General features: G+C 37.8%; 1 protein-coding gene across 2 annotated transcripts in view; it reads right to left on the bottom strand.

Annotated features, from left to right (window-relative positions):
- The window catches only part of ankfn1 (ankyrin repeat and fibronectin type III domain containing 1), a 91,298-nt gene extending 71,904 nt beyond the window's left edge, over positions 1-19,394 (bottom strand). The window contains exons 1-5 of one of the 2 annotated variants that reach the window (XM_017724344.2): positions 19,152-19,394; positions 18,143-18,267; positions 16,163-16,309; positions 13,691-13,926; positions 2,723-2,952 (exon numbers count right to left, since the gene is read on the bottom strand). In XM_017724344.2, the coding sequence (XP_017579833.1) occupies positions 2,723-2,952; positions 13,691-13,926; positions 16,163-16,309; positions 18,143-18,267; positions 19,152-19,235 (822 nt within the window). In that variant the 5' untranslated portion in view covers positions 19,236-19,394. The remainder of the gene's footprint in view (positions 1-2,722; positions 2,953-13,690; positions 13,927-16,162; positions 16,310-18,142; positions 18,268-19,151) is intronic. The other variant, XM_017724345.2, reaches the window with a different exon arrangement.
- Between the last annotated feature and the right edge of the window lie 5,645 nt (positions 19,395-25,039).

The raw sequence follows: 25,039 nt of genomic DNA, 5'->3' as shown, positions 1-25,039 counted from the left end.
TCCAGTGTTCCACGACCAGGGCAGAAACCTCCTGAATCCGAGGTTCGACTATAAGCCGGACTCTCTTCTCCAGTACCCCTGCATAGACCTTACCAGGGAGGCTGAGGAGTGTGATTCCCCTGTAGTTGGAACACACCCTCCGGTCCCCTTTTTTAAAAAGAGGCACCACCACCCCAGTCTGCCAAATATATATATATATATATATATATAAGATATATATACACACACACACGTGTGTATATAGTGTAGTATATGTATATGTACACACACACGTATTACATAGTGGTAGTAGTAGTAGTAGTAGCGGTTTGTGTTTCCAGAAGACTTGCTACGTATAGATAAAGATGCGCTTAAATGAGTGCTTATATGTATTTAAAATTTATGTTTGCAAAAATATAACAGGACAGTATTCCCTACACTCTTTCTACCAGGCCCTCTTGACGAAGACCACCTGGCAAGTGGCCTTCAGGTTATTTGAATTTGAGACCCCTATTCTACATATTTAAATAAAATCTGTTTGCTGCTGGTTAAGAGTCTAACTGATCCTCTCCATGATGACTTAACTGGGCAGACTGGAATGTTTTAATGTAAGAAAAGAAATGGATGGACGTTGTTTCAGTTGACTTTAGTTCATGATTCTGAATATGTGACAGAGAATAAGGGAGTGAGACCATCATTTGCTTCCAAGTTACATCGCAAAGTTGTAACGAAAATAGTAATGAAATGATTCACTTTTAAAGTCTTACCTCATGTTTACATTACAAAGTCAAGCCAAGCCACTCTACATTTAAAGAAATCCAGTGAAACAGCACAATCTGATAAATATTCATATTTCATTCGAATCCCACACAAGCAGTAAGGGCAGCTACCAGACACACAGAATCTGCTATTGATGTTTAAGGTTACATGAATAGAAAAAAAAAAACTAACATTAGCCTTTCCTAGAAAAAGAAATGAGGTTCATCTCAAATTAACGTAAATGTATGCAAATAGGACTCATCTACTCCGAAAGTTCTGAACATCAAGGCCACCTAGCCGTACTCAGCCAGCAGTCCTCAAAGCACTGACTCACTGGTGTAGGAAGCCAATTGAGTACACTGACTCTAAGCAAAGCACAACTACAGTGCAGGTTAAAGGTAAAATAAAACACTTTTTTGTTCTGAGTAGTGTTGTTACACAACTCCATTTCCATGGTGACTATGCAACAGCAAGACTAAAGTACTGAAACCATATCAAAACACCCAAGGTAAAGAAATCAATATTCATCTATAAAGGGGTATGAGCTTAGAGCTATTCTAACAGACAGGTTTCCAGAAACATGCAATACAGAGAAATCATAAGCTACTGTTTGGAAAAAGACAAAAAATGAAATATAGTCACATAATGTGTGTGTAGCTTGTGCCCAGGGCATATGCTCACCTTGGGAGTGGCTCTACCCCTACAACATCTGCCTCTAGGCCAGTCTCAGGACGCAGCCATTTTATTGAATCAAATTATCCACTCAGCACCGGTCTGACTGACCCAAATAACAGCAAGCATTATAGCTTATGTCAGCTCAGATTACCCTTTGGTCCTTTGCACTCAGAAAACCATGAACACACATGGAGTTTACTTATCCTTTCTTGAAATGATTTAAAAAAATAAAATCGCTGTGTAAAATAGACATTCTGTTACTCATGTAATCTAATGCAAATGCTTTGTGCACTCCTGCTTCCCAGCTATAGTGTTGTTAATAAGTTGTACAACAACATCATGACAATACTAAATCTAGGGTGAGCAAAATGGCAAAACAGACAAAACAGAATCTGTAGTGCCACATACAAATAATAATACAAAAATCAACAACTGCAATTATTTTTGTTCAATGTTGTATAAACTGCACTGCATTAAATACTATTAAACAGGCCTTGCTATGCTCACTTTGTAAAGTCACTTTGAGTACTCAGAAAAGCATATTTTGACTTATGTTGATTTATTATGATGATAAAATATTGTTCTATTTCCCATCCTTAACTAAATTGTGAACCTAGTATCAGGAATCAAATCGAATCAAAAAGAGATTACATTGTCAAAGCTTCCTGGGTTTTATGCAAGAAATCCTCACTTTCTCTTTTCTTGTACCAGCACTACTTCACTACTTCTTTTGACTTTTCAGAGCAATGAAGCAGTTAGATAACCACACTGGTTCTTCTGAAGCATAAAGAGGCCTAAATTGCTGAGTCATACTGCAATATAATTTATTAACAATTTTAAACTTTATTATGAAGTCATTTTTATGAGCATGTCTGACAAGTTTAAACAGACACAATGCAACAGTAGCACCACATGTAAAAAACATTACCAAAATCAGTTATTATCAATTCTTTTTGAATTATTAAGCAGGGCCAATTAAGCAGGGCCAGTTATGCTCTTTTGCACTTCTGACATCAGTCCGATTTGAACTCAACAACAGGGCAAAACCTGAGACAGCTACACCACTTCTCAGCCTCTTCAAAATATCTTTGTAATGAAATCTGCAGTTTGGCAGTGGTGTAGAAGTATTGACAATACCCACAAGATGGTCAAGAAAAGCTTACTGTATTATAAAATATTGTAATATCCCTATTACATTGTCACATTATCCACCCCTTACACACAGTGTTTCTCTCTCTCCCACTCTCTCTCTCTCTCTTTCTTTCTCTGACATCTGGCTGGCACTTAGGCTAAAATTACTGTTACTCACATGGATGTTCCTGAGCTTCTTTTTTCCTCTCTCCAGCCGGCTGAGCAGTCTGTGGTGCTCTCTGGGTGTCTGTTGAAAGAGTGTGTCGTCCACTGACACAGTCTTCCTCAGGGTCACTCTGTCCCACCGTAGTTCGGCCCGGGGTCTCTCCAAGTCTACAGGCTTGGGGATGCGTTTCACCTGTGACACACAAGCCGCTTCTCCTCGGTCATAGTCACGCAGCACTGACCCTGAGAGAGGAAAACAGACACTTCAGGTGACAACTGACACCCACACAGGAGGGAGGAGGGTAGATCATAGAACCAGGCAGGCTGAGGACAGGAAACATCTCTTCACACCAATACAATTATTTCTCACTTGTGAGTAATCCAAAAATTAACATTCCTCTGTTTGCATTAACAAGGAAGTGCTTATTACTAGCCCTCAACTAATTTCCTGTCTCAGTTCTGATTGCTCCTAAACCTCCTGCTAATGGACCTAATTCAAATGGCCTCCCACTACTTCCTTGAGTAAGTCATGCCTCTGACAGTTCTATTCTACCGAGGCTTGTATTAATAACAGAACTGAACATGAAGTCCAGAATGTGATGCACAACAGAAGTGCTTCCTCCAAACCTACAGATTTACAAATGACACAAAAGAAATACATGGTGGTTTCATAAAACTCTATATGAATACTTAAATAATCTTGCATAGGCTGCAGTGCTCTATCATACCTAATGTGTACCCTAATGTATCCCCTATAGCTCATTTGAATCCGCCTCCAGAGTAGTTGGGGCACATGCATTTTAATGATGGTCAAATGAAAACATATCAGCATTTAGAATGGCAGCTTTCTGTGTGCTACTGTAAACTCACTATATAAAACAAGTGCAAAACTGCCTTTATTGTAGGATGCACAGCAATAGTGTGATTATGTGAGAGTAATAATAAAAGGAGACTATTTATGTTTGCTTATTCAAAATTGTAGCTTGTGACATAAAACAAAAAACAATTTTTCAAATTTATGTTAGGTCATGTTCTTTAACATTGCACTAGGGGTGCAGGATAAATCATATTTTTATTGCAGTCACAATATGACTATGCAAAAAATAAATCATTAATAGCTGCGATGACAGAAAAGATCAAATTACATTACAAGCAAGGCGATAGAGTAATTTGATTATAAATTGTGTCTAATATGAAAGTGGTGGTATGCACTCGTGAGCCAGGCTTGAACCCTAGCTATATCTTACACAATGAGTGACTTAACCACTCTGCTACAGAGCCAGCTACAACGCATATGTGCACTCCTCCAAAACTGTCCTAACTATGCTCTATCCTTAACTACTGGCATGTAAAAATGCTTCAAATTTCATAATTATTCTCACTCCCAGAATTGTATGTAAACTCCATGACTGACACAGTAATGGTTATGGTCATAAAAACCTGCATCACCATAAGGACCTTTTAAAGGAATTAGATATATACTGATTAATTTTTGTAGGCCTATTCAGAAATGGAGCTGTTCAGAGAATGCTGACTGTTTTCTAACAGCCTTGCAGTTCTTGTTTGCTCATTTCTGTATTTGCACTTTGCACAATAAGGAATGAGGCTTTTGTATTGTATATATATATATATATTTTTTTGCTTAAAGGGGAGGTTAATTAGATTTCTCTTTCACAACTTATGCCCATTGAGAGACATACTATAAATAATCATAATATATTGCTTCTCATAACGTCATCGCAATATCCAACAAGTTTTTTCAACAAGAAAATGTTTCAGGCACACTACATTAAAAAAAACTTGCTTTTTTGAGGATTAAGAGGCAAATACTCAAAGAAGTAAGTTTAAAGGCACCCAAAGCTACCTACCAACATATACATGCAGACAGACAGACAGACAGACAGACACACACACACACACACACACACACACACACATACACACAGTGTACATCTTCAGGTGCTGAGGTGTTTTGTTTCACTGCATTCATTCAGCTGTCAGCTGCGAGGCTGCAGTAGATCAAGTTCATCCCTTTTACAAACTACTCAGCTACCGAGTCACTGGTAGCAACAGAGTGGCTAATCAGCTCAGCAATTAAAACTTTATGAGGATCTGGCGTCTGTTATCCTTCTGAGAAAAGCTGTTATGGCAACAAGAGTGTCTTCTGTGATAGCACTCTGGATTAAGGCACTGCAGTGGTCCCAGAATATCAAAGCATACGATTCTGAATGGCATATAGCGATTCTGTGCAGTGTGGATCACAATATAGCCCAGTAAGCCATGTCAAAACTAAGCTGAATCACGAGACAGCAAAGCTCAGATGCTGTGTTCCTATCAGAACTATTAAAGGTAGCAATATATAACTGGACACACTATGCATATATTCATAGAAAAACAACTGGGTTTGGAACAGATCCAGAAAATAACAAAAAAACTTTTTTTTAAATTATTTTCTTTTCCCTCTTTTTTTTTGCTTTCGTATGAAGGTTGTGTTCAAACATCCCTTTTTTAGTACTGATCTGGACTTCCATTCAGCCATTCATGACTGGGAACAGTGCCATATGACAGGCTCATGGTACTACACAGCTACACTTTGAAGAACATACAGCTATCTTCTCTCAAGTAGCGTATTGCTATGGTGACAGCAGTGACGATAGCATGTGTGTGCGTGTGGGGGGTTATGCATATCATGTGTCCCATTGTAGCAGATCTAGTTGCCTTGCTGGATGCTAACGAGTGGGATTCCTGCAGAGTGCTGGCGTGCAGAGCTGGGTCATTATTTTTCCATTATGAACGTGCACACCATCTGGTTCGGAGCATTCACCGCAAGCACCCCTGTATTTATCTATCACACAGAATAGGTATTTGAACATCTTTATCAAACAAAATGTACCCGGTGTTCTATTTCTTTAATGCATTTAGTCTATATCTGTCTTTTCTTTACCTTTAATTTAATGTCTACTTTGTGTTTGTAGTTGATATTACAAACTCTTTAAAAGTAAATATAGCTAACCCTAAGCTAACAGGAGTGAAATACTGTCTTTATCTGATGGGTACAACAAATCACATATTAATCAGACCTATATCCTGCATACAGCTGAAAACACTGTGCAGTCTTATTGCCCAAGATATTATATTTATATTACATTTAAGTTTATATTTATAAACAAAGGTTACAAAAATTATCACTACAGAAAAATTATTTTATTTAGTTAATGTTGTCATCATTGCTGCCCTGCTTTGCCTTCAGTCAAGTATGTTTATCCCTAGCTGTTAAATGTTGATATCAAATCATCAAGTACTTATAGCTATAGTTCTAACAATGCTTTTCAAATGTCAAAATTTATTTTTTTCTATGAGTTAAAAATATCTTGAGTCCTAATTATACACCACACGCAGTTTGGCTCAGATACATAAAAGCTCTCAAACAGAACCTTTTCAAAGTTTGCTGCACCCTAGAATTTATACGTGCCTTCAGAAAACAGTTTAATCTTTTGAGAGTAGGTGTATGTATAGCATAACCCCCCACTTTACTCCCATAGGGTGCACTGAGATGCTCAGTTCTGACAATCACTGCACCAATTTGCACAAATTGCACAAATACATTTGTAAAGGGAAATGTTCCTACATTTCTGTATAATTTTGCCATTAAGATGTAAACAAAGTCATTCAGAGTGATCTGATGTGAAATGCTTCATTCCAGAGAATTTCAACAGAATTATTCACAGTAGATGTCTGAAGAGTTTAGTGCCTCTAAAATCTACCTCACAGAAAGGTATTACATAAAATGGTTATGAATATGCTGCCTGGTGACCGAGACATTATTTTGCAATAGTTTTACAAAAGGATTTACCCTAATATTTATTTATTTATCAAGAGGTACATGCAGAATGCTATAAGACAAAATAGAAAAAAACTGAAAACTGAAAACAAGAAAACATTTTTTTAATTTATCACCTTTTTCCTATTATCAGCATTACATATGGAAACCCAGAAGACATGTGTACTGCTGTGTACTGTTCACTGGTGGTTTTGGACAGTGACTAAAATGACTATATATATATGTTGTAGACATGGTGACCACCACTGTAAAGAAACTACTTCAGTAGTCGCTACGTTTCTGCCAAATTGAACAGATTACATCAAACCACTCTAAATAACTTTGTTTACTCTCACTTTCCCCTAATATTGAATGACTTATGTTGAAATCCTCAAAAATCAGCGGAATTCTTTTAAGAATTTCAATTCACTGTTCCAAATGTTCATTTTTCAGATTTTTTAATCTGTACGGAAGTCGTTGCATCCTTACTGATACCAACGTGAGTAATAACAGCCAAGTAAACTGATAAGCTGACAAATTGTCAAACTGTAATAACAACAATTCAAAAATCCTAAAGCAACCTTTTCTTTGTATTGGGCAGGTCATTAACAGTCAACCACATTCACTGCTGTCTGAGCTACATAATTATCCACATATTGTAAGGAAATCAAATGTTCTTTGTAGAACTGTTCAAAGGTAACATTTGATAATGTTAAAACAGAGAGCACTCTGGCAGATTACAATAGACGCACATATGTTTTGTCATTCTTCAAAGGCATATAATTGATGAAAATAATTTTCTTAAAATAAATGATACTCTGATTCAGCAAGCATACAGGTAAATTCTATGAGGCAGCCTGGCTATTTTCCACGCTGTCCATGTATGGCAAAAGCAGCCAAGAGTAAAATAAGTGCACTTTAAACACAGGCCCAATTAAATTCCTGAGTGTCCAGGTCCAAGAAGGTTCTAATAAAGCACACCTATGATAATGAGCTATGGGCTCTGTTTCTATAGCAATGTTTAGGCTTCACTGCTATCGTAGGTTTTATCATTATCACGCTGAGCATAAAGGAAGTGGCTTTACACAAGCCCTGTCTGCTCACACAATGAACATGTACTTCAGCCCGCAGTGACATAACATCTGATCACATCCTCCTACTGAGTGAGCCATTAAAAGAGCTCTTCTCGTTTACACTGCAGGGTTTTCAGCTAAAATGAACAGGCAGACTGAGTAAGCGCTCTGGGAGCATGCAGCCCTCAAATTGCTTGATAATGCGTGTACTGTTGGGAGATTTAGAAGAACTATCATTACTTCCTCTGGCTGAACACCACAGATGAAAAAGAAGCAGTAGCAGAGGAGTAAACGGATGGTTGCACTGGAAAATGTTTATGACTGTATGATTGATGCTGCATAATATTGTGCAGTGATATTAACTTCTACACTTGATTATTCTGTGCCAAGTGGGATCAATCATTCATTCGTATGCTAAAACAGACCAAACACCCAAGGATATTTCTTAGTGTTGTTGGCTGCTGCAGAGTATTAGACAAAAGCGACTACTCTTACTTTCCCTAATTAACAAATTTGTGCAGATATAAGACATAAAAACTGATGGCTTGCTCTGCTCCCTCTATAGCTGTACCATTGACAAACTGTTATACTGTGTTAAATCACAGAAGATTAAATGGTAAGGCGTCGGCCACAGTTTCAACTGATGCTGGAACGTGGGAGCATGATTAATCATGGCTGCATAGTGTGAATGATAATAGACATTTTTGTACAGAAGGAACAGCAGGCCATCTACTGACCTGTAGCACTTCCTGTGCAGACATGATTAAATGGAATTTAAGAAAGCTGGGAGAGGAGAAATTCAAGTTCTGTCTCTAACTCCTCTGCCATCTCTTCTGGAATGTTAACACCACTTCCACCCTTTCCTGTTCGCAAGCTCAAATGCAACAGTGCCCTCTACAGGATATATACAGAATACCCAGGAGAGAACATTGCTAACTTGGACATCAAGGGCTGGTTTCTCTAAGACCAAGACTAATTGTATACCTAGACTAATAATTTCAAGTGAATCACCACTAACATTACAGTTTAGTCCAGGACTAAGCATAATCCATGTCTAAACAACTGGAATTAAAGAGGAATTTCATAAATGTTCTAATTGCTTGAATAACTCAGTCCTTGACAGACAGTTTGATGAAAATGGTTCATTGTAGAGGCATACAGATTTTTTTTACAATGGTGGTGACAGAAATAGTGTGCAATGCGTACAACACAGAAAGCCATTTTATTTACTATTCTATACAATCAGTGAAACGTGTTCTGGATATACATATTTTAACTTAATGGTTAAAAAGTGGTACACCTCAATGTTTCTTTGGGAACTATTTTGCCTTGCAACACCCTCTATGTACCTCTCTGCAATGACAGAAATAAAAAAAAAACGCTTTAGGCCAACATCTTCTCAAAACTACTGTAAAACAATGTTTCATGCACCAGACTGCATATTCATAACCATTCCCTGTATCAGTTTGCTGTGAGATAGCTTACAGAGGCATTAAAGAGTGCTGATGTCTGGTTCCTATCACTACCACTGTAGCCAATTATGACTCTGTTTCTCTAGAGTAGAGCATTTCACTTCAAACCACCTTAATGACTTATATCTCAACAGAAATTTTGAAAAATCCACAGAATTCCCCACTAAGAAATGATAATAAAGCATTTTTTAAATGTTTCATGTCATTGTGAAAGCCTATGTGGCATTATTATCAAAACATAAAATTACTTTTGAATTTCAATCAACAAAGTACCACAAAAAAGTCTTAAAAGCAGCAGTCTGGCCTATTCCTTAATAATGACATTATACTACAATACTCAGTACATGGTCATCACTCAGGTTCTTGAAATAACTGACTTTATTCTGTGGGTAGTTAGTGTTTCTACAAGAAATTAAGTTCACAATTTGATTTTAAGCTGGGAATTGTTTAATGATACCCTGTAACCTGTTTATTTAATGTGTCACTTACAACCCCAATTCCAGTGAAGTTGGGACGTTGTGTAAAACATAAATAAAAACAGAATATGATGATTTGCAAATCCTTTTCAACCTATATTCAATTGAATACACTACAAAGACAAGATATTTAATGTTCCAATGGATAAACTTTATTGTTTTTTTTGCAAATATTCACTCATTTTCAATTTGATACCTGCAACACGTTCTAAAGAAGTTGGGACAGGGGCATGTTTACCACTGTGTTACATCACCTTTCCTTTTAACAACACTCAATAGGCGTTTGGGAACTGAGGCCACAAATTGTTGAAGCTTTGTAGGTGGAATTCTTTCCCATTCTTGCTTGATGCACATTTTCAATTTGAGACAGGTCTGGACTGCAGGCAGGTCAGTCTAGTACCTGCACTCTTTTACTACGAAGCCACGCTGTTGTAACACGTGCAGAATGTGGCTTGACATAGTCTTGCAGAAATAAGCAGGACGTCCCTGAAAAAGACGTTGCTTGGATGACAGCATATGTTGCTCCAAAACCTGTATGTACCTTTCAGCATTAATGGAGCCTTCACAGATGTGCAAGTCACCCATGCCATGGGCACTAACACACCCCCATACCATCAGAGATGCTGGCTTTTGAACTTTGCACTGATATCAATCCGGACAGTCCTATTCCTCTTTGGCCCAGAGGACATGGTGTCCATGATTCCCAAAAACAGTTTGAAATGTGGACTCGTCAGACCACAGGACACTTTTCCACTTTGCGTCAGTCCATGTCAGATGAGCTCGGGCCCAGAGAAGCCGGCGGCGTTGCATGGCAGAGTTTTAACTTGTACTTGTAGATGGAGCGACGAACTGTGTTCACTGACAATGGTTTTCTGAAGTGTTCCTGAGCCCATGTGGTAATATCCGTTACAGAATGATGTCGGTTTTTAATGCAGTGCCGCCTGAGGGATCGAAGGTCATGGCCATTCAGTGTAGGTTTTCTGCCTTGCCGCTTACTTGCAGAGATTTCTTCAGATTCTCTGAATCTTTTGATGATATTATGGACTGTAGATGAAGAAATCCCTAAATTCCTTGCAACTGCATGTTGAGAAATGTTGTTCTTAAACTGTTGGACTATTTGTTCACGCAGTTGCTCACAAAGTGGTGAACCTCGCCCCATCCTTGCTTGTGAACGACTGAGCCTTTCAGGGATGCTCCCTTTATACCCAATCATGACATCACCTGTTTCCAATTAACCTGTTCACCTATGGAATGTCCCAAACAGGTGTTTTTTGAGTGTTACTCAACTTTTACCAGTATATTGTTGCCCCATCCCAGCTTCTTTGGAACGTGTTGCAGGCATCAAATTCAAAATGAGTGAATATTTGCAAAAAACAATAAAGTTTATCCATTTGAACATTAAATATCTTGTCTTTGTAGTGTATTGAATTGAATATAGGTTGAATAGGATTTGCAAATCATCATATTCTGTTTTTATTTATGTTTTACACAACACCCCAACTTCATTGGAAATGGGGTTGTAAATTTGGATCAGTTATCAACACCAAAATAGGTAGATGGAGTCTATTTTAAGTCACAAAGCATTATTGAAGTGAATGAAAGCATCATTGAATAAATATATAAACAGACACATGAGCAAGTTGAATGAATGGGTCAATAAAGAAACAATGGGCCAAACTGCAGAGTTCCTATTTTCCTGTAGCTCATGCTGTACAGAGGTTATCAGACACTGGCTGTAATGCTTTAAAGCCCAGAAACCATAGACCTGACGCTAATGAAAAGGATGTAGTAGCTCAGCTCTCACGTACTCCATTACACAACACAGCATCATGAAGAGCCAATACGCAATACCCTCAGGGCTGCTTGATGAAATATTGATTCTGGCACTAACACTGACTTCAGTACGTCTGCAGAACTCTATTGTCAAAACTCTCACAAAAAACCCAGATGGCGTAACATTAACATCACCTTCCCCCTCCATTACACTCTACCAAAATGGCTACAGGCAGCAAATATGGAGAACATGGTTATATGTTACAAAAATTACAATATAGCAAGACATCACATGCATTATGGAAAGCTCTTTCTAAAAAAATATGCCTCCAATATTTCTTTTCTTCTGCACTACTTTGCCAAATGCATCTGTACTGTCATTAGATGGCATATATAGTATAGTACAGACTGTTAAGCAGGTATATGTATTAAGAACATGTCTTTTGGAACCTCCATGGCAGGCATGTGCAGCCCCCAGGCGCTGTCAACATTGTTTATGGCATTGAGAAAGAAGTTTCCTGCTTGTGTGCACCACCCATAATGAGATTGATAATAGCTCTCCCCTCTAAAGGTGGGTGGGCGCGGGTGGAAAGGACCTATTAGTCCTCAGCCCGTCTGCGCCAGCAGTTGTTGTTTTAGTTGACAGCATTTTGACAAATGAATTGTTCACTAGGCCATCCGTATGCTTTGACATAGCAATTGTTACAGCACTAATGAAGAATGCCTGCAGGAGGCTGCCACAAGTGCAACCTGCAATTAGGAGCCATTTCCATGTCCAACAAAGGCACTAATGACAGGGCCACCTCTGCTGACTGGGAGTGTAACAGCATGCATTCTTGGACTGGTTTCCACCATGCTATAATAAAACTTGTGGTATACACCACAGTATAGAAATATCCTCATTCTTGAAAAAGGGCAAAATCCACATATGTTCACAGCTGTGTGCAGAAGTTCAAACAGTCAAATTATGTTTTGTTGATTCCCTTAGTGAAAATAAGTTAACACATCCTTTGCAGTGAACAAACTTAAATACAGCATTTTAATGCACAATTTCTACTTATTTGCTTAGTTTAACATATTGGGGAAAGAAACAAAATACAAAATGTGCCATACCTTTTGCACATGCATTTATGTGTTATATTCTCAATTTAGCACAGAAAGAGTAAATGTGTAATAAAATGTGCTCTGTAGAGAATTTGTCAGTTTTATTTCAATCAGCAAAACATGTCATGGCAACCAAACCTTTGCATTTGACCATATGTTCAAATGTAAATTTACTCTGCTGCTGTAATACTGTGAATTTCCCTGCTGTGGGACTAATAAAGGATTATCTTATCTTATCTTCTTCCTGCAAAAAAATATATATAAGTTATACTGCCTCGTATCAATGCAGCTTTCTTTGGAAAAGTGACTAGACATTTAGGTTTTATAAAGCTATGATATCCTATCTCCATATCGTTCATTTACCTATTACAAACATTGTTATAAACAGTTGTCCTTGTTTTTGTACATTTACCCCTGGAATGTTCCACATTTTATAGCTCAAGCCATTTCAGCACATACCCACACTCTGTCTCTCACATATATACACACATATTTCCCTTAATCTTTTATACAGTGCAAAAGACAGAAACCATCCTTCATTCAAGACAAATTATTTATTGTTTAGCGTCAGAAAAAGCTGAACATACATAACAGGAAAAGCCTCAAAAATAATTTTAATCACACTTTTAAAGTTTACTCTTACAAGTTGGCTGCATGGTCTGCTTCTCACAATCAAAGTAATCCCACATACATTCAGTGGTGTTGAGGTCTGGACTTTGAGACGGCCAGACCAGGCTCTGAGGTGGTCAGTCTAGTTGTTTTTTCTCTTATTTCTCTCTCTTAATTAATGGCTCTTTTTCTAGGAATTAACAGGAAGGGTGATCTCTGACAGTATGTTCCCATTAAATGATCCTCTACACTCAAATTTCTCCAGAACTTTTTTCCTTTATATTAATAATAATATGTATGGGTTTGAAGTTATTCCAAGTAAGACAATTTCACAGAGACATCATTGCAGGTGTGAAATGACAGTGAAAGTATATTGTTATTGTTATTGTATATAAAAAAGAAATCCTATCCATCTGAATAATGTAACATTTTATATTCATACAATATAAAGGTCTATAAATATAAATATCAATATCACCCAAATATCATATGAGAATAATCCACTCTATTTACAAGTATTTTGACAATAACTTAATCAATAATGGGATTCCTGTCAATGATTTGAAAAGTCAACTGGTCACAGCACCTTGAAATGGTTCAGACTGGGAAAGGTATAGGGTATATGTATGCATGCCTGGTTTATGACTGACATACCTGAAGCATTCCAGTGCAGTCCTCCGGGGCTGGCAGCCAGGCGTCGCCGCTTCCTCAGACTCACACCCCCCTGACAGGAGTCCCTACTGGGGTTAAGAGTTGGGGTGGAGGTGGACCGCAAGGCCACAGGGGACGAAGGGGGCACAGTGACTGGTCGGATGGGAGAAGGTGACAAAATGCATCTTTCCCTCTCCTGGGAATGGTTTGAATAGATGGACTCCCTCTCAAGAGGCCTGCTGAAGAGATTTAGTTTTAGATGACTTCAGTTATTCTGCTATGATTGCCTGCCATAAGGTGAAGATTTAATCATCATTATAATGAAAAAAAAAACTTGTAACCTACAAGTTATTTGAGTGCTAAAAGACACATATTATAACTGAAATTGAAATGCAGTCTGGGAAAATGTGAGATGTAATAAAACCTTGAGATTTAATGATACATATTATTAAGAATATCCATCTATATCCAGCAAAAATGTAATATATTTCTGGGTTAATATGTTTATTTTCCCAACAGCACCCAAACATTCATGCAAATACAGCTATAACAGTAATGTGCACTTTACACGATAATCCATTACAACTCCACTCACAAATTCCAGAAAACAGTAAACGCTGCAAACAAATCCATCACAAAATTTCCAAGAAATTAAAAGGCTATTATAAATGAAAGACTTCTCAATTTTGAAACCTGATTTCTGATAAAAGCCACATTAATTCCTCATTATTAAGATTAAATCAGGGTAAATCATTGCAGACCAAAACTATTTTGCCCAAAAGACAACTTCCAAATTACTAAAAACCTGATTATATTCTCACGTAAATTCTTCCCTTTTTTTGCCCTTTTGTCATGTACCTGTTACTTGGAAGTGTATAGCTTTGGCTTTTCCATGATCCTCTCTTGTATGACTTCTTTCTTCTGAATAAAAACTCTACCAGACGCTCCACTGTAAACATGGTATGCACCCCTCTTCACCGCTTAATGAAAATTAGTCTGGAAAGGTTTTTCACGGCATTCACTGTTATCCATGACGTAGATTAAACCTACATGCACCATCTGTATGTGGTACTGTGGTATTTGCCCAGGGCTCCCAGCACTATGCCACTGCACAGTTAAAACAGCAGGACAATCACACAGGGTGGTAAATAGCCCCCTGATGAAAGGCAGCCTTAGAGCTCTCTAGTGTACAACGTCCATCATAAATATTGAATTCCACCTGCAGCTAAAGTGTGCCAACAGAGAACACACAAAAGCCACGCCAGTCAATCAAGAGTCAAGTGCTGCACGTATCTGATGGTGGGTGAGATGGTTCCTCATGAGTTGTGTTTCCATTAAGAGATATAATAACACCTACAGGTTAGGCTATGCTTTCATTTATTTGTGATACACAGTTTGGAAGCATTCACCCAGAGTTAAGAATGCTACAGAATTATCATTCTTTACATAACCTTGGCTTTTCTATACATTTTCTAGAACAAAATGTACATTAAGCTTTCGTACAGGGTATTGCTAAAACAGCAAATGAGAGTTCTCTGGCCTATTATGCTGACTGGTGAGAAAATTAAGATCTTATTCAAACTCAATGTGAGAAATTTACAGAAAAATACAGGGATCCACCACTAGCTGGCTCTAAATTAGGTCCTAACTAGCAGTCAACACCTATTCAAGGTAAAATCTTTAATATAGTAGCTATTGTGCAGTGATTGTGCTAAATTCCACTATGACAGCGCTACCTTAAACACTGTTGTTTTTAACGGATTATTTTGGGTATTAATAACAAGGCTGAACTGCAACTGAATCCTCTGATAATGCTTCCACAATGACATCTAGTGGACATACACATTACTATACCAGGTGCAGCATTTCAGCAGAGTATTCTGAAAGAAATCCCTGATTTTTGTGCACTGCAGTATGTCTGGGTTGTAAACAGAGATGGCAGCATACCACCTTTTATTTTCTTCTTAACTTTAAGTATTGGCCAATATTGATCATATATTTTAAAACTAAAAAAACTTTTAAGCTATAATGTGTTATTTTTAATTGAAGCACTCAAACATCTAAAAATAGGTGATCATGCTCAAACTAGTCACTCTACTGCCCCAAAGGAAGAAAAACACAGTTAACAAACACCTAACAACATTTTTTTTCCCTTCGAATATCCAGTCTGTTGATATTGGACCAATACCTGTTCCTATCAACACCAGTCTGTCATCCATAGCTGTATACATAAAAATTCACAGACAATGCATTCAGAATGCCCTTGTCTTTTAGCAAAAATCAGTGGGAAAAAAATTTACAAGTAAAAAATAAAATAATGCATAGGGATAAAAATAAAACTAAATAAAGCAGAAACGTGCTGGATCAAGCATCAACAGAATACATAAGCAAATGAACAGCTTGATAACATACTCTAACATATACAACCTGTCTATCTGTTGTACTCAGCCTTCCAAATTCCATAAAATGCCTTACCCAGTGTCAATGTCTCCAGAGTCACTACTGCTTGACAGTGGTGAGGCCGAGCATGTGGACTCCAGACTCCTGGGTAGCAGTGTCGAGGGCATGCATAGCCATGTCTCCAAGTCTGTGAACTTAGAGTAGCTCAGCATCTCCAAAACACTGTAATACACACGATTAATATGAAATAAAAAAGTATGCCTCTGATAAACAGGCTATAGAAAACAACTATATAACTAGAAACATACTGTGTTCACGTTCTTATTCAGCTATGTAAAGACAATAGATGTCACTCCTAAGAATGACAAGCAAATTTAGGCTTATTACATACTAAGGCTTATTATTTAGTAATTACAGGTACTTCAATGCAAGCTATTCTTAGGTTAAAGAAGTGTGTAATAAACTTTGGGCTTGCTGGCGAGCCCTGGCCATGTAAGGGGTTAACAGCACTCAAGAGTTGTTCTGCTGAATATTGTAAATACAAAAACATGTATAACAACTTTTCACATGATTTAAGCTTAGGCTATGATTTTCATTTATCCATCACAAATGCAAACGCTGCAGAAAGTAACTAAACAGGTTCACACTGAGTATTTGCATAAATCAACACTGGTACATTAGCTGGCTTTTCACAAACCGATACAGCAGAAGCAATACACATTAAAAGTCCATATCCCACATTTTTGTGTATTTTATTTTTTCCGATGAGGACGACTTATGATGTTTGTGTAGTTTTATGCACCAAAACCAGTGGAAATTCATTCTTAAATGACCATTTTAGCCATTTTAAACTGCTCTTCTCTTTAGCCCTTTAGCCTGTTTTTGTTACTATATATATATATATATATATATATATATATACACTGGTCAGCCATTAAAACCACCTTGTTTCTACACTTATTGTCCATATTATCTACTCCATGTTCCATATAGGCACACTTTGTAATTCTACAATTACAGACTGTAGTCCATCTTTCTCTGCATACTTTGGTAGCATCCTTTTACCCTGTCCTTCAATGGTCAGGACCTCCACAGGACCACCTCAGAGCATAATTTGGGTGGAAGGTCACTCTCAGCACTCAGTGACACTGACGTGGTTGTGGTGTGTTAGTGTGTGTTGCACTGGTTTAAGTGGATCAGACACAGGAGTGCTGCTGAAGTTTTTAAACACCACAGTGCTGACAATAGTCCACCAATCAAAATACTGAGTCAACAGTAACCTCCATAAAATGGACAATGAGTGTAGAAACGAGAAATTTTTAATGCTTCACTCTTAAAAAAGATGGTCCTTCCAAGTTCTTCAGCAAATAAAATGGTTCTAGATAGCACCATGAACACTGAAAGAACCATGTGCATGATTAAAGGGTTCTTTTGCATCATGAAAGGGTTCTTCAGAAGTGCTGAAGATGGTTCTAGACAGAACGTTTTTGAAAAGGGTTCCACATAGCACAAAAAGAGTTATTCCATTATCATAAGCTTGACTTCATAACTTTAGAACCCTTTTTAATGCTATATGGAAATCTTTTCCATATAGAATCATCTACAGCACATTCTCCATCAATCTGAAGAACTCTTTCATGATGCAAAGAACATTTTATCAAGCAAAGGGCTCTTCGAATGTTCATGGTTCTATATAGAGTCCTTTTCTTTACGAAATAATCCTTGAAGAACCATCTTCTTTTTTAAGAATTATGAATTCTGTTCTGACTGGCTGAGCTGAACTGAAACACTCCACACTCCTAACTCCAATGTGGTTGGACAAAGTTAGGCTAAATTGAAGTGACAGTAGTGTTGGTTTTTGTGAAATCACTAAATGACTGAACTGTTTTTTTGCAGCTTAATTCCTGTATATGAACATTGTGGACTTGGTTGTGAATAGAATGATTTAAAAAAAATCTAGTGTTTACATACTTCATCAAACCTTTTCATTACAAAACAGTGAGGAAAATTTAATTTTCTGAAATATGGGCCCTTTAAATATAACGGAGAGTCTACCTGTCCTCTCCCATGCCTGGGATTTCATCTTTCTCATCAGCTGTGTGGAACACACATGATGCTCGGGATTCCTGAGGGATGAGCAGGCATGTCTTCTCTGCCTCATAAGACATCTTGAGCCATCTCTGGAGGTGGGGGTGGGGTGGGGGGCAAAGAATCAACACATGACTTTTAACTGTGAAAACCTTTCTTATAAACTACAGCATGATGTAAAAACAGTATGAATAGTCTACTAAAGGTACTGATAATGCAAAAGGACATATGGCTTCTTTGTATTACATTTTACACACGAGCATCACGATGTACAGAGGATTTGTTGGAAATAAGAAGCAGAGCCCATTCTCTACGTGGCCAGTGGATGGGGCATTGGGTCATCTATCCGTGTCTCAGAAATGAAGAAAGCAAATTGGCTGCTCAGAAAGTTGGCGAAACCGTTGACCTAATCTTTCTTTTCCCAACACAGTCACCATAACTGCAGGCTTATCTGAGTGCTGAGGTAACACACAGTAACCGAAACAACTCAAAAACGGCCACAGCGGAGGACGAACACAGCGTTCCTAGTTCCTCCTTTTCTGCCTGTTCTTTTCTCTCACGATAACGTTTTCATTCTCCTCATCCATCCATCTTTAATTACTGCTCTTCCTTCCACATTAGCTTCGTGCTTCCCGCGGGCAAACTCCCAGTGTTTAAAAGAGAGCAAGCCCACGACCACAGCTCCTACACCAAACCTTTGGGTCTTATTCTGTCTACTCAGCTGAAGTCGGAGAACCCTTTAACGTGCTACGGCAGCAACGTTCAGAGTCCGTGAAGCTAAGCAGGCTACATCTCTTTGTTCCTCGGTTCTCGGTTCTGGTTTGAAGAGCTTCTGCTAACTCGCAGCACAAAATAGTCTCCGTTTTCTTCGCCTCAACTTCCCGCTTAGGCTCCGCTCAGCACAGTAGCCCAAAAAGTAACGCGTCTGAAGTGAAACTTAAGACAGTTTTAGTGTTATTTTTTCTCAAAAACTCACCAAGTATGATCCCTGTTCGGCATCAGGAAGTGACCCAAGCTCGGCACCCTCTGTCATCTGGCAATTATTCTTCGTTCCGAACATAAAATCCCTCCATTCCTATTCAATCATTTCATACAGCTCTTTCTTCATCTCTGCACTCGGCTGTCTGGGGAAGTATAGGAGCAGTTTTGAACCGTGTGCTTGAAAAGAAAAGGGAAAAAGACGATTTCTTTTGAAAGTTTCCTCGTCCGAACTTCAAAGAGGATGTCAGAGGGAAGACAATTTTAGACAGGAAATATTTGAGGAGTTATTCAGGAAAATTGCTTGACTGCAATTAACCCACTGAGTTAGATAAACAGTGCATCTTCGTGTTGATGTTACAGACCCTTACGAAGAGAAGAAGCTCAGACAGAAAGCTTTAAAGCTTCCACACCTGGCATTCCTCTACAAGCCTGTTATTTAAGAGGGTGAGATAGGCAGTAGGTATAGTGTTATTACCACTTAGAATCTGTTCCGTGGCAAAACGTGGTGGCAGCCTGCTGAGAAACACAGCTCTGTAATAACTGTGCTCTGTGTCTGTTTGATTCAGCCTATACTGTATACTGACGAACTGGCCTATGAATACTGAATAACAAGTGAATGATTCCTCTAAAGTGTATAATTCTGTTCTTGTTCTGCAGAAAATGTGAAGAGGCCTCTGTCTTTGTGCTTTTGTTGGGCAGTCCAGCTCAATAAACACCTTTACACACCTTTACACAATAAACACATTTGAAAAAGTTTCTATTTTATTTAGTGAAAAAATGAAATTCTTCCTTTCTCAGTGTCTTGATTTTTGTTTCAGTTTGTCTGTTTATCATCTTTGTTTTACTTAAATCTTTCGTTTTCTGTTACAAAACAGTAGCAACTATAAAAGGAAATCACTAAACTTGACCTTATTTTATTTTATTACTCATGCTGAATGTTATCATCTGTCTGTAAAGCACTTTGAGCTGCTACCTGTATGAAAATGCTCTGTAAATAAAGTTTATTATTTTTATTATTATTATTATTATTAGTAGTAGTAGTAGTAGTAGTAGTAGTAGTAGTAGTAGTAGTAGTGATTTGACTGAAGTGTTATTTATATTTCTCCTCTGTATTCAGGCAAATTCAGAAAACCTCTTCTACTTTCTAATAGCAATCAGTTAGAGTGTGTCTGAAATACCCTTCAAGAAGTGGGATGAAATGTTGGTCTCATGTTGCTAACGAATTAGATCCATGTATCCAACAGATCAGGATTTCTATGAGAAAAGACCAAGACACAACATCATCTATTTTATTTTGTGTCTAGATGAAATCAGGAAGTGCACAAAATCACAATCATCTGGACCCAGAGCTCCACAGGCAAGGAGTAAGAGTCAGACCAGGGCACAAAAGCAATAGGAGCAGGAGAAGATGAAAGAGTTGCATGGTGTAGAACATCTGTCAGTAATCCATGTCATGGTCAGAGTGTCCAGGACACTGTGTGGCCTTGCAGCTGTGGATGATGGTTTGTTTTGCTTTCTGGGATGATGTGGCACCCTGGTGGCCAGGAGATTGACACTCCAGAGGGCCATCTTGAATGACTGATCGTCTTTGACCTCTCTCTCCTGCCTGTTGTGCCAAACAGTTCCCATTAGCCTCCCAAGGTTTCCCACTACAACAGCAGATAATCAGGACAATGAAAACAGATAAAACACAAAGGACTCATGTGAAGTGTAACACAGATGTATGGTCTTGGTGTTTACTTGTCTTGAGAGTAAAGATATGAGGTATAGAAGCAATTAATGACACTTTAAATCTGTGAAATCTGGAATTGAAACAACTGCTGTCATCCTAAACTGGGAATTATAATTAGTGAGAAATAATAGGAGATGTTTTTGAGGAGATTGTATATAAAATAATCCATTTTATTTGTCAAAGGAAAACAAGTAAAAAAACAGGATTTTCCAAAACTGGTTAAAAGATAAAGAGAAATAGGACTCCTAACAACTGTACAAGCCCTGGTTGACTGCCAAAACTTTCAGGGGAGGAACTTGGCCCTCCTCCATCCAATCTAACACCCTATAGATTCACATCCTTACCTTCCACTTTCTGTGACGAAGTTCTCGTGATCCCCACCACCACCCCACAGGCAGAAGTTGCCCAGAACTCCAGCCCAAATTCTCAGAGCTCTCTTTCCTCCCTCAATCAGTTTTCCATCACATTACCACCACATGTTGAAGGCATGGTGCAAACTGTGCTGAAAGCTATAATCTTTGATAGACAAAGAAAAGTCAGTCTCCATTCTTGATTCATATGTGAAAAAATCTACAGGCATTTCTGCCCATCCTTCCACTGTGAGAAGACATTTTAGCACTATGAGTTGAAAGGATGTGTAGCTGTCAAGAATGTGTTTGGGCTTGGATTGTGAAAAGCAGCTGTGAAAAATATTCCTGCAGATTTCTTTGAAGAACTAAAACCAAGACTCTTAAAAAGAATGGAAGCAGTGATAAAGCCAAACCATGGTTATATATTCAGAAATTGTAGAATCTATTTATCTGTTGGGGCTAAAAAAAGAAACACTAAAAATACAAATAACATGTACTTAAAGCCCATTTGACAGAACATTAACAAAACTATACCGTAGTTTATTAAATGCATTAGAAAAATATAATGCATGTACAAGTGAAATACTGATATATTTATTTATGCTGTAGTAATTTTACGAAATGTAAAATATTTCTGCAAACTGGTGCATGTTCGTGATATAATAATTCCATCTAATATAGTAGTGCAATCTGGGACAAAGTGGGGAAAGTTAAGATCAGTGCTGTAAAAAATGTTTTCTGGAATATCTCAGGTACATATAATATTTTAAAATATTATATGGTCAAACACAAATACCTTTATAGGGATCCAGCATAGAGAGGGTTAATTTATCCAGCCGTAGGGTGAGGAGGAACTCCCAGCTGGGCTATTGATACTTCATTTCAGACTGATAGTTAGGGGCCTTCCATACCAGCACAGAAAAACAGCATCATTCCACAGGAGTCATGGTAAGTTTAACCCAAACTCTGACCACTGTTTCTGCTTATGGTAAAATATTTCAGTATTTTACTTTAAAAATAGGTCTGCTGTATTATGAAAAATATGTTGAAATATGTTGACTAACAGAACAGTTAATGTCTATTTTTCCTTACTGCATTTGCAGAGCAATAAAATAATTTTATTGGTATATTTGAATGAACAAAGAATATATCTTGGTGGAATTGGTGCATACATGGACCACACATACATGGATGACCACTTTACATACCTTCATGAAGTGTATGAATTGTTACTACTATTAGTAACAATATTACTATTTTTGCCACATTGTCATTCTCTTCATCTTTTGAACTGCAATAACCAATGATAAATAAAAAGAGCTTCTCTCTGGTTTTCCTTTGATCTGTCAGATGCTGTGATTGAAGCAAGCCAAAGAAGCCTCATTGTGAAAGTACTGTGCTTTTCAAACATTTGTGATCTTTGAGGATACAGACTGAAACATGAGTACTCACTGTGCTGTAAAGACAAATTCCATCTTCATCAATGAGCTGGAGCTAACTGTTGCCACTGGAGGCACAGGAGGCTCCTGCTATCGTTGTACTTTACCTTTCGGTGTGGTGCTCCTGATGATTGGCGTTGCAGTTACGGCTGTAGCCTACAGCTTCAATTCCCACGGTTCCACCATCTCCATCCTGGGGCTGGTGCTGCTCTCCAGCAGTGTCCTGCTGCTTGGCCTCACTGCAGTGTGCTGGAAAGTCCGGCGGGGCAAAGAAATGGAAATGCGCTCGAGAAGTCAGACCACCCTGGTGGCCTCAGAGACAGCTGGAACTGGAATGGAAGAAGCATTTTTTTGTCATTTAAAACACACACATGCATTGGAATGCAAGCTTGGATAGTTCTCAGACTACAGTGATTACATTTTTTGAAAAAAAAAAAGCAATAACATTTACAACCCCATTTCCAAAAATTTTGGGACACGGCAAAATGTAAATAAAAACAAAATGCAATGATGTGCAAATCATTTAAACCCTACATTTAACTGAAATAATTGATAATACAAAGACAACATATCAAATGTTGAAACTGAGAAATCTTACTTGAAAAATACATGCCCATTTTGAATTTGATGATAAAAACACATTTAAAAAAAGTTGAGATGGGGGCAACAAAAGGCTGGTACACCTGGTGGTTAATTGGCAACAGGTTGGTAACATGATTGGGTATAAAAAGAGCATCACAGAGAGGCTGAGTCTTTCAGAAGTTAAGATGGGGAAGGGTTCAGCACACTGTGAAAGACTGCATGATCAAATAATGCAACAGTTCAAGAATAATGTTTCTCAAAGTAAAATAGCAAAGAACGTTTGCTTTTCATCATCTGCATAATAACATTAAAAGATTCAGAGGAGCCAGAGAAATCTCTGTATGCAAGGGAAAAGGCCAAAAACCAGTATTTGCTACCTGTGATCTTTGGGCTCTCAGGTGGCTCTGCATTGAAAACAGTCATGATTCTGTAGTGGAAATCAGCCCATGGGCTCAGAAAACAGTTTTCTGCATCTACAAATGCAAGCTAAAACTCAGAAATGCAAAGAAGAAACCACATATAAAGGATCCAGAAATGCTATCACTTCCTCTGGACCTGAGCTCATTTAAAATGGACTGAGGGGAAGTGGAAAAGTGTCCTGTGGTCAGACAAATCAACATTTCAAATCCTTTTTGGAAATCATGGACACTGTGTCCTCCATGTCCACTATTAATTTTGAACAATATATACATTTTTTGGCAACATGCTGCCATTCAGAGGTCATCTTTTTCAGGGAAGGCCTTGCTTATTTTAACAAGACAATACCACATGTTAAGCATAGAGCATAAGCATATGAGAAAACATCACTTTTAAAACTATGGCAATTGGTCAACTCAGTTCCCCAACACTTACAGAGTGTTGTTAAAAGAAAATGTGATGAAAAACAGTGGTAAACATGCCCTGTCCCAACTTCTTTGGAACATGTTGTTGGCATTTAATTCAAAATAGGCATATATTTTTCAAATAACAATAATTTCTCAGTTTCAACATTTTATTTGTTGTCTTTATACTATTTTCAATTAAATATAGGGTTTAAATGATTTGCATGTCATTGCATTTTGTTTTCACATACATTTTGCACAGAAAATTTTTTGGAAATGGGGTTGTACTAGTGAGATATACTAACCCCACGCAATGTCCTTAGTCCTAAGCTGAGAAACCAAACAGGTAGCAAATTAGTAGGTCAGTAGTGTTTCTTGATTGTCTGGGAATTGACCCAGAACAAACGAATGCACCGATAGACGCAGAGTTCCACATTCAGATGAAACTGACTGATCGACAGGTGAATGAATGAATCGACCTTGTTGGAATGAATATTTGGTCTACATCACCTAGTTAGAACCTTTCATGGCAATGTTGACTTTGAGCTGAATTGTATGAGCCTGTTGTTTTGTACTCAGTACTGTGAAATTAGTTTACAACAATGAATTAACATATTATAATACATTTACTGCCATTGTTTTGTCAAATTAAATAACATCTAATATGATTGAGCTTTTTTGTATTTGTATCATTTTTAGCCTCATTTTTTTACATAAGTGTATGTAGGTAAGTCTTATTGTGAAGTATACTTTACACTGCATAGTTTATAGTAGGATGAGTGAACTGTAATATGAAATATTAAATCAAGATTTAAATAAGTAATTAAAGGACTAAAATCAAGCAAGATTATTTCAATTTTACTGAGCGTTTAAGGTGTGGTTACTGTTTTGGTAAAGAAAAGTTCTAAAATCAGATTTGAGGTAGTGCATTATAATATGTAAACCCAGTATATGAAGAG

The sequence above is a fragment of the Pygocentrus nattereri genome, chromosome 13 (genome assembly GCF_015220715.1).
Source record: "Pygocentrus nattereri isolate fPygNat1 chromosome 13, fPygNat1.pri, whole genome shotgun sequence".
Lineage (NCBI taxonomy): Eukaryota > Metazoa > Chordata > Actinopteri > Characiformes > Serrasalmidae > Pygocentrus > Pygocentrus nattereri.
The sequence above is the reverse complement of the archived record's forward strand: the minus strand, read 5'-3'. Positions and strand labels throughout refer to the sequence as shown.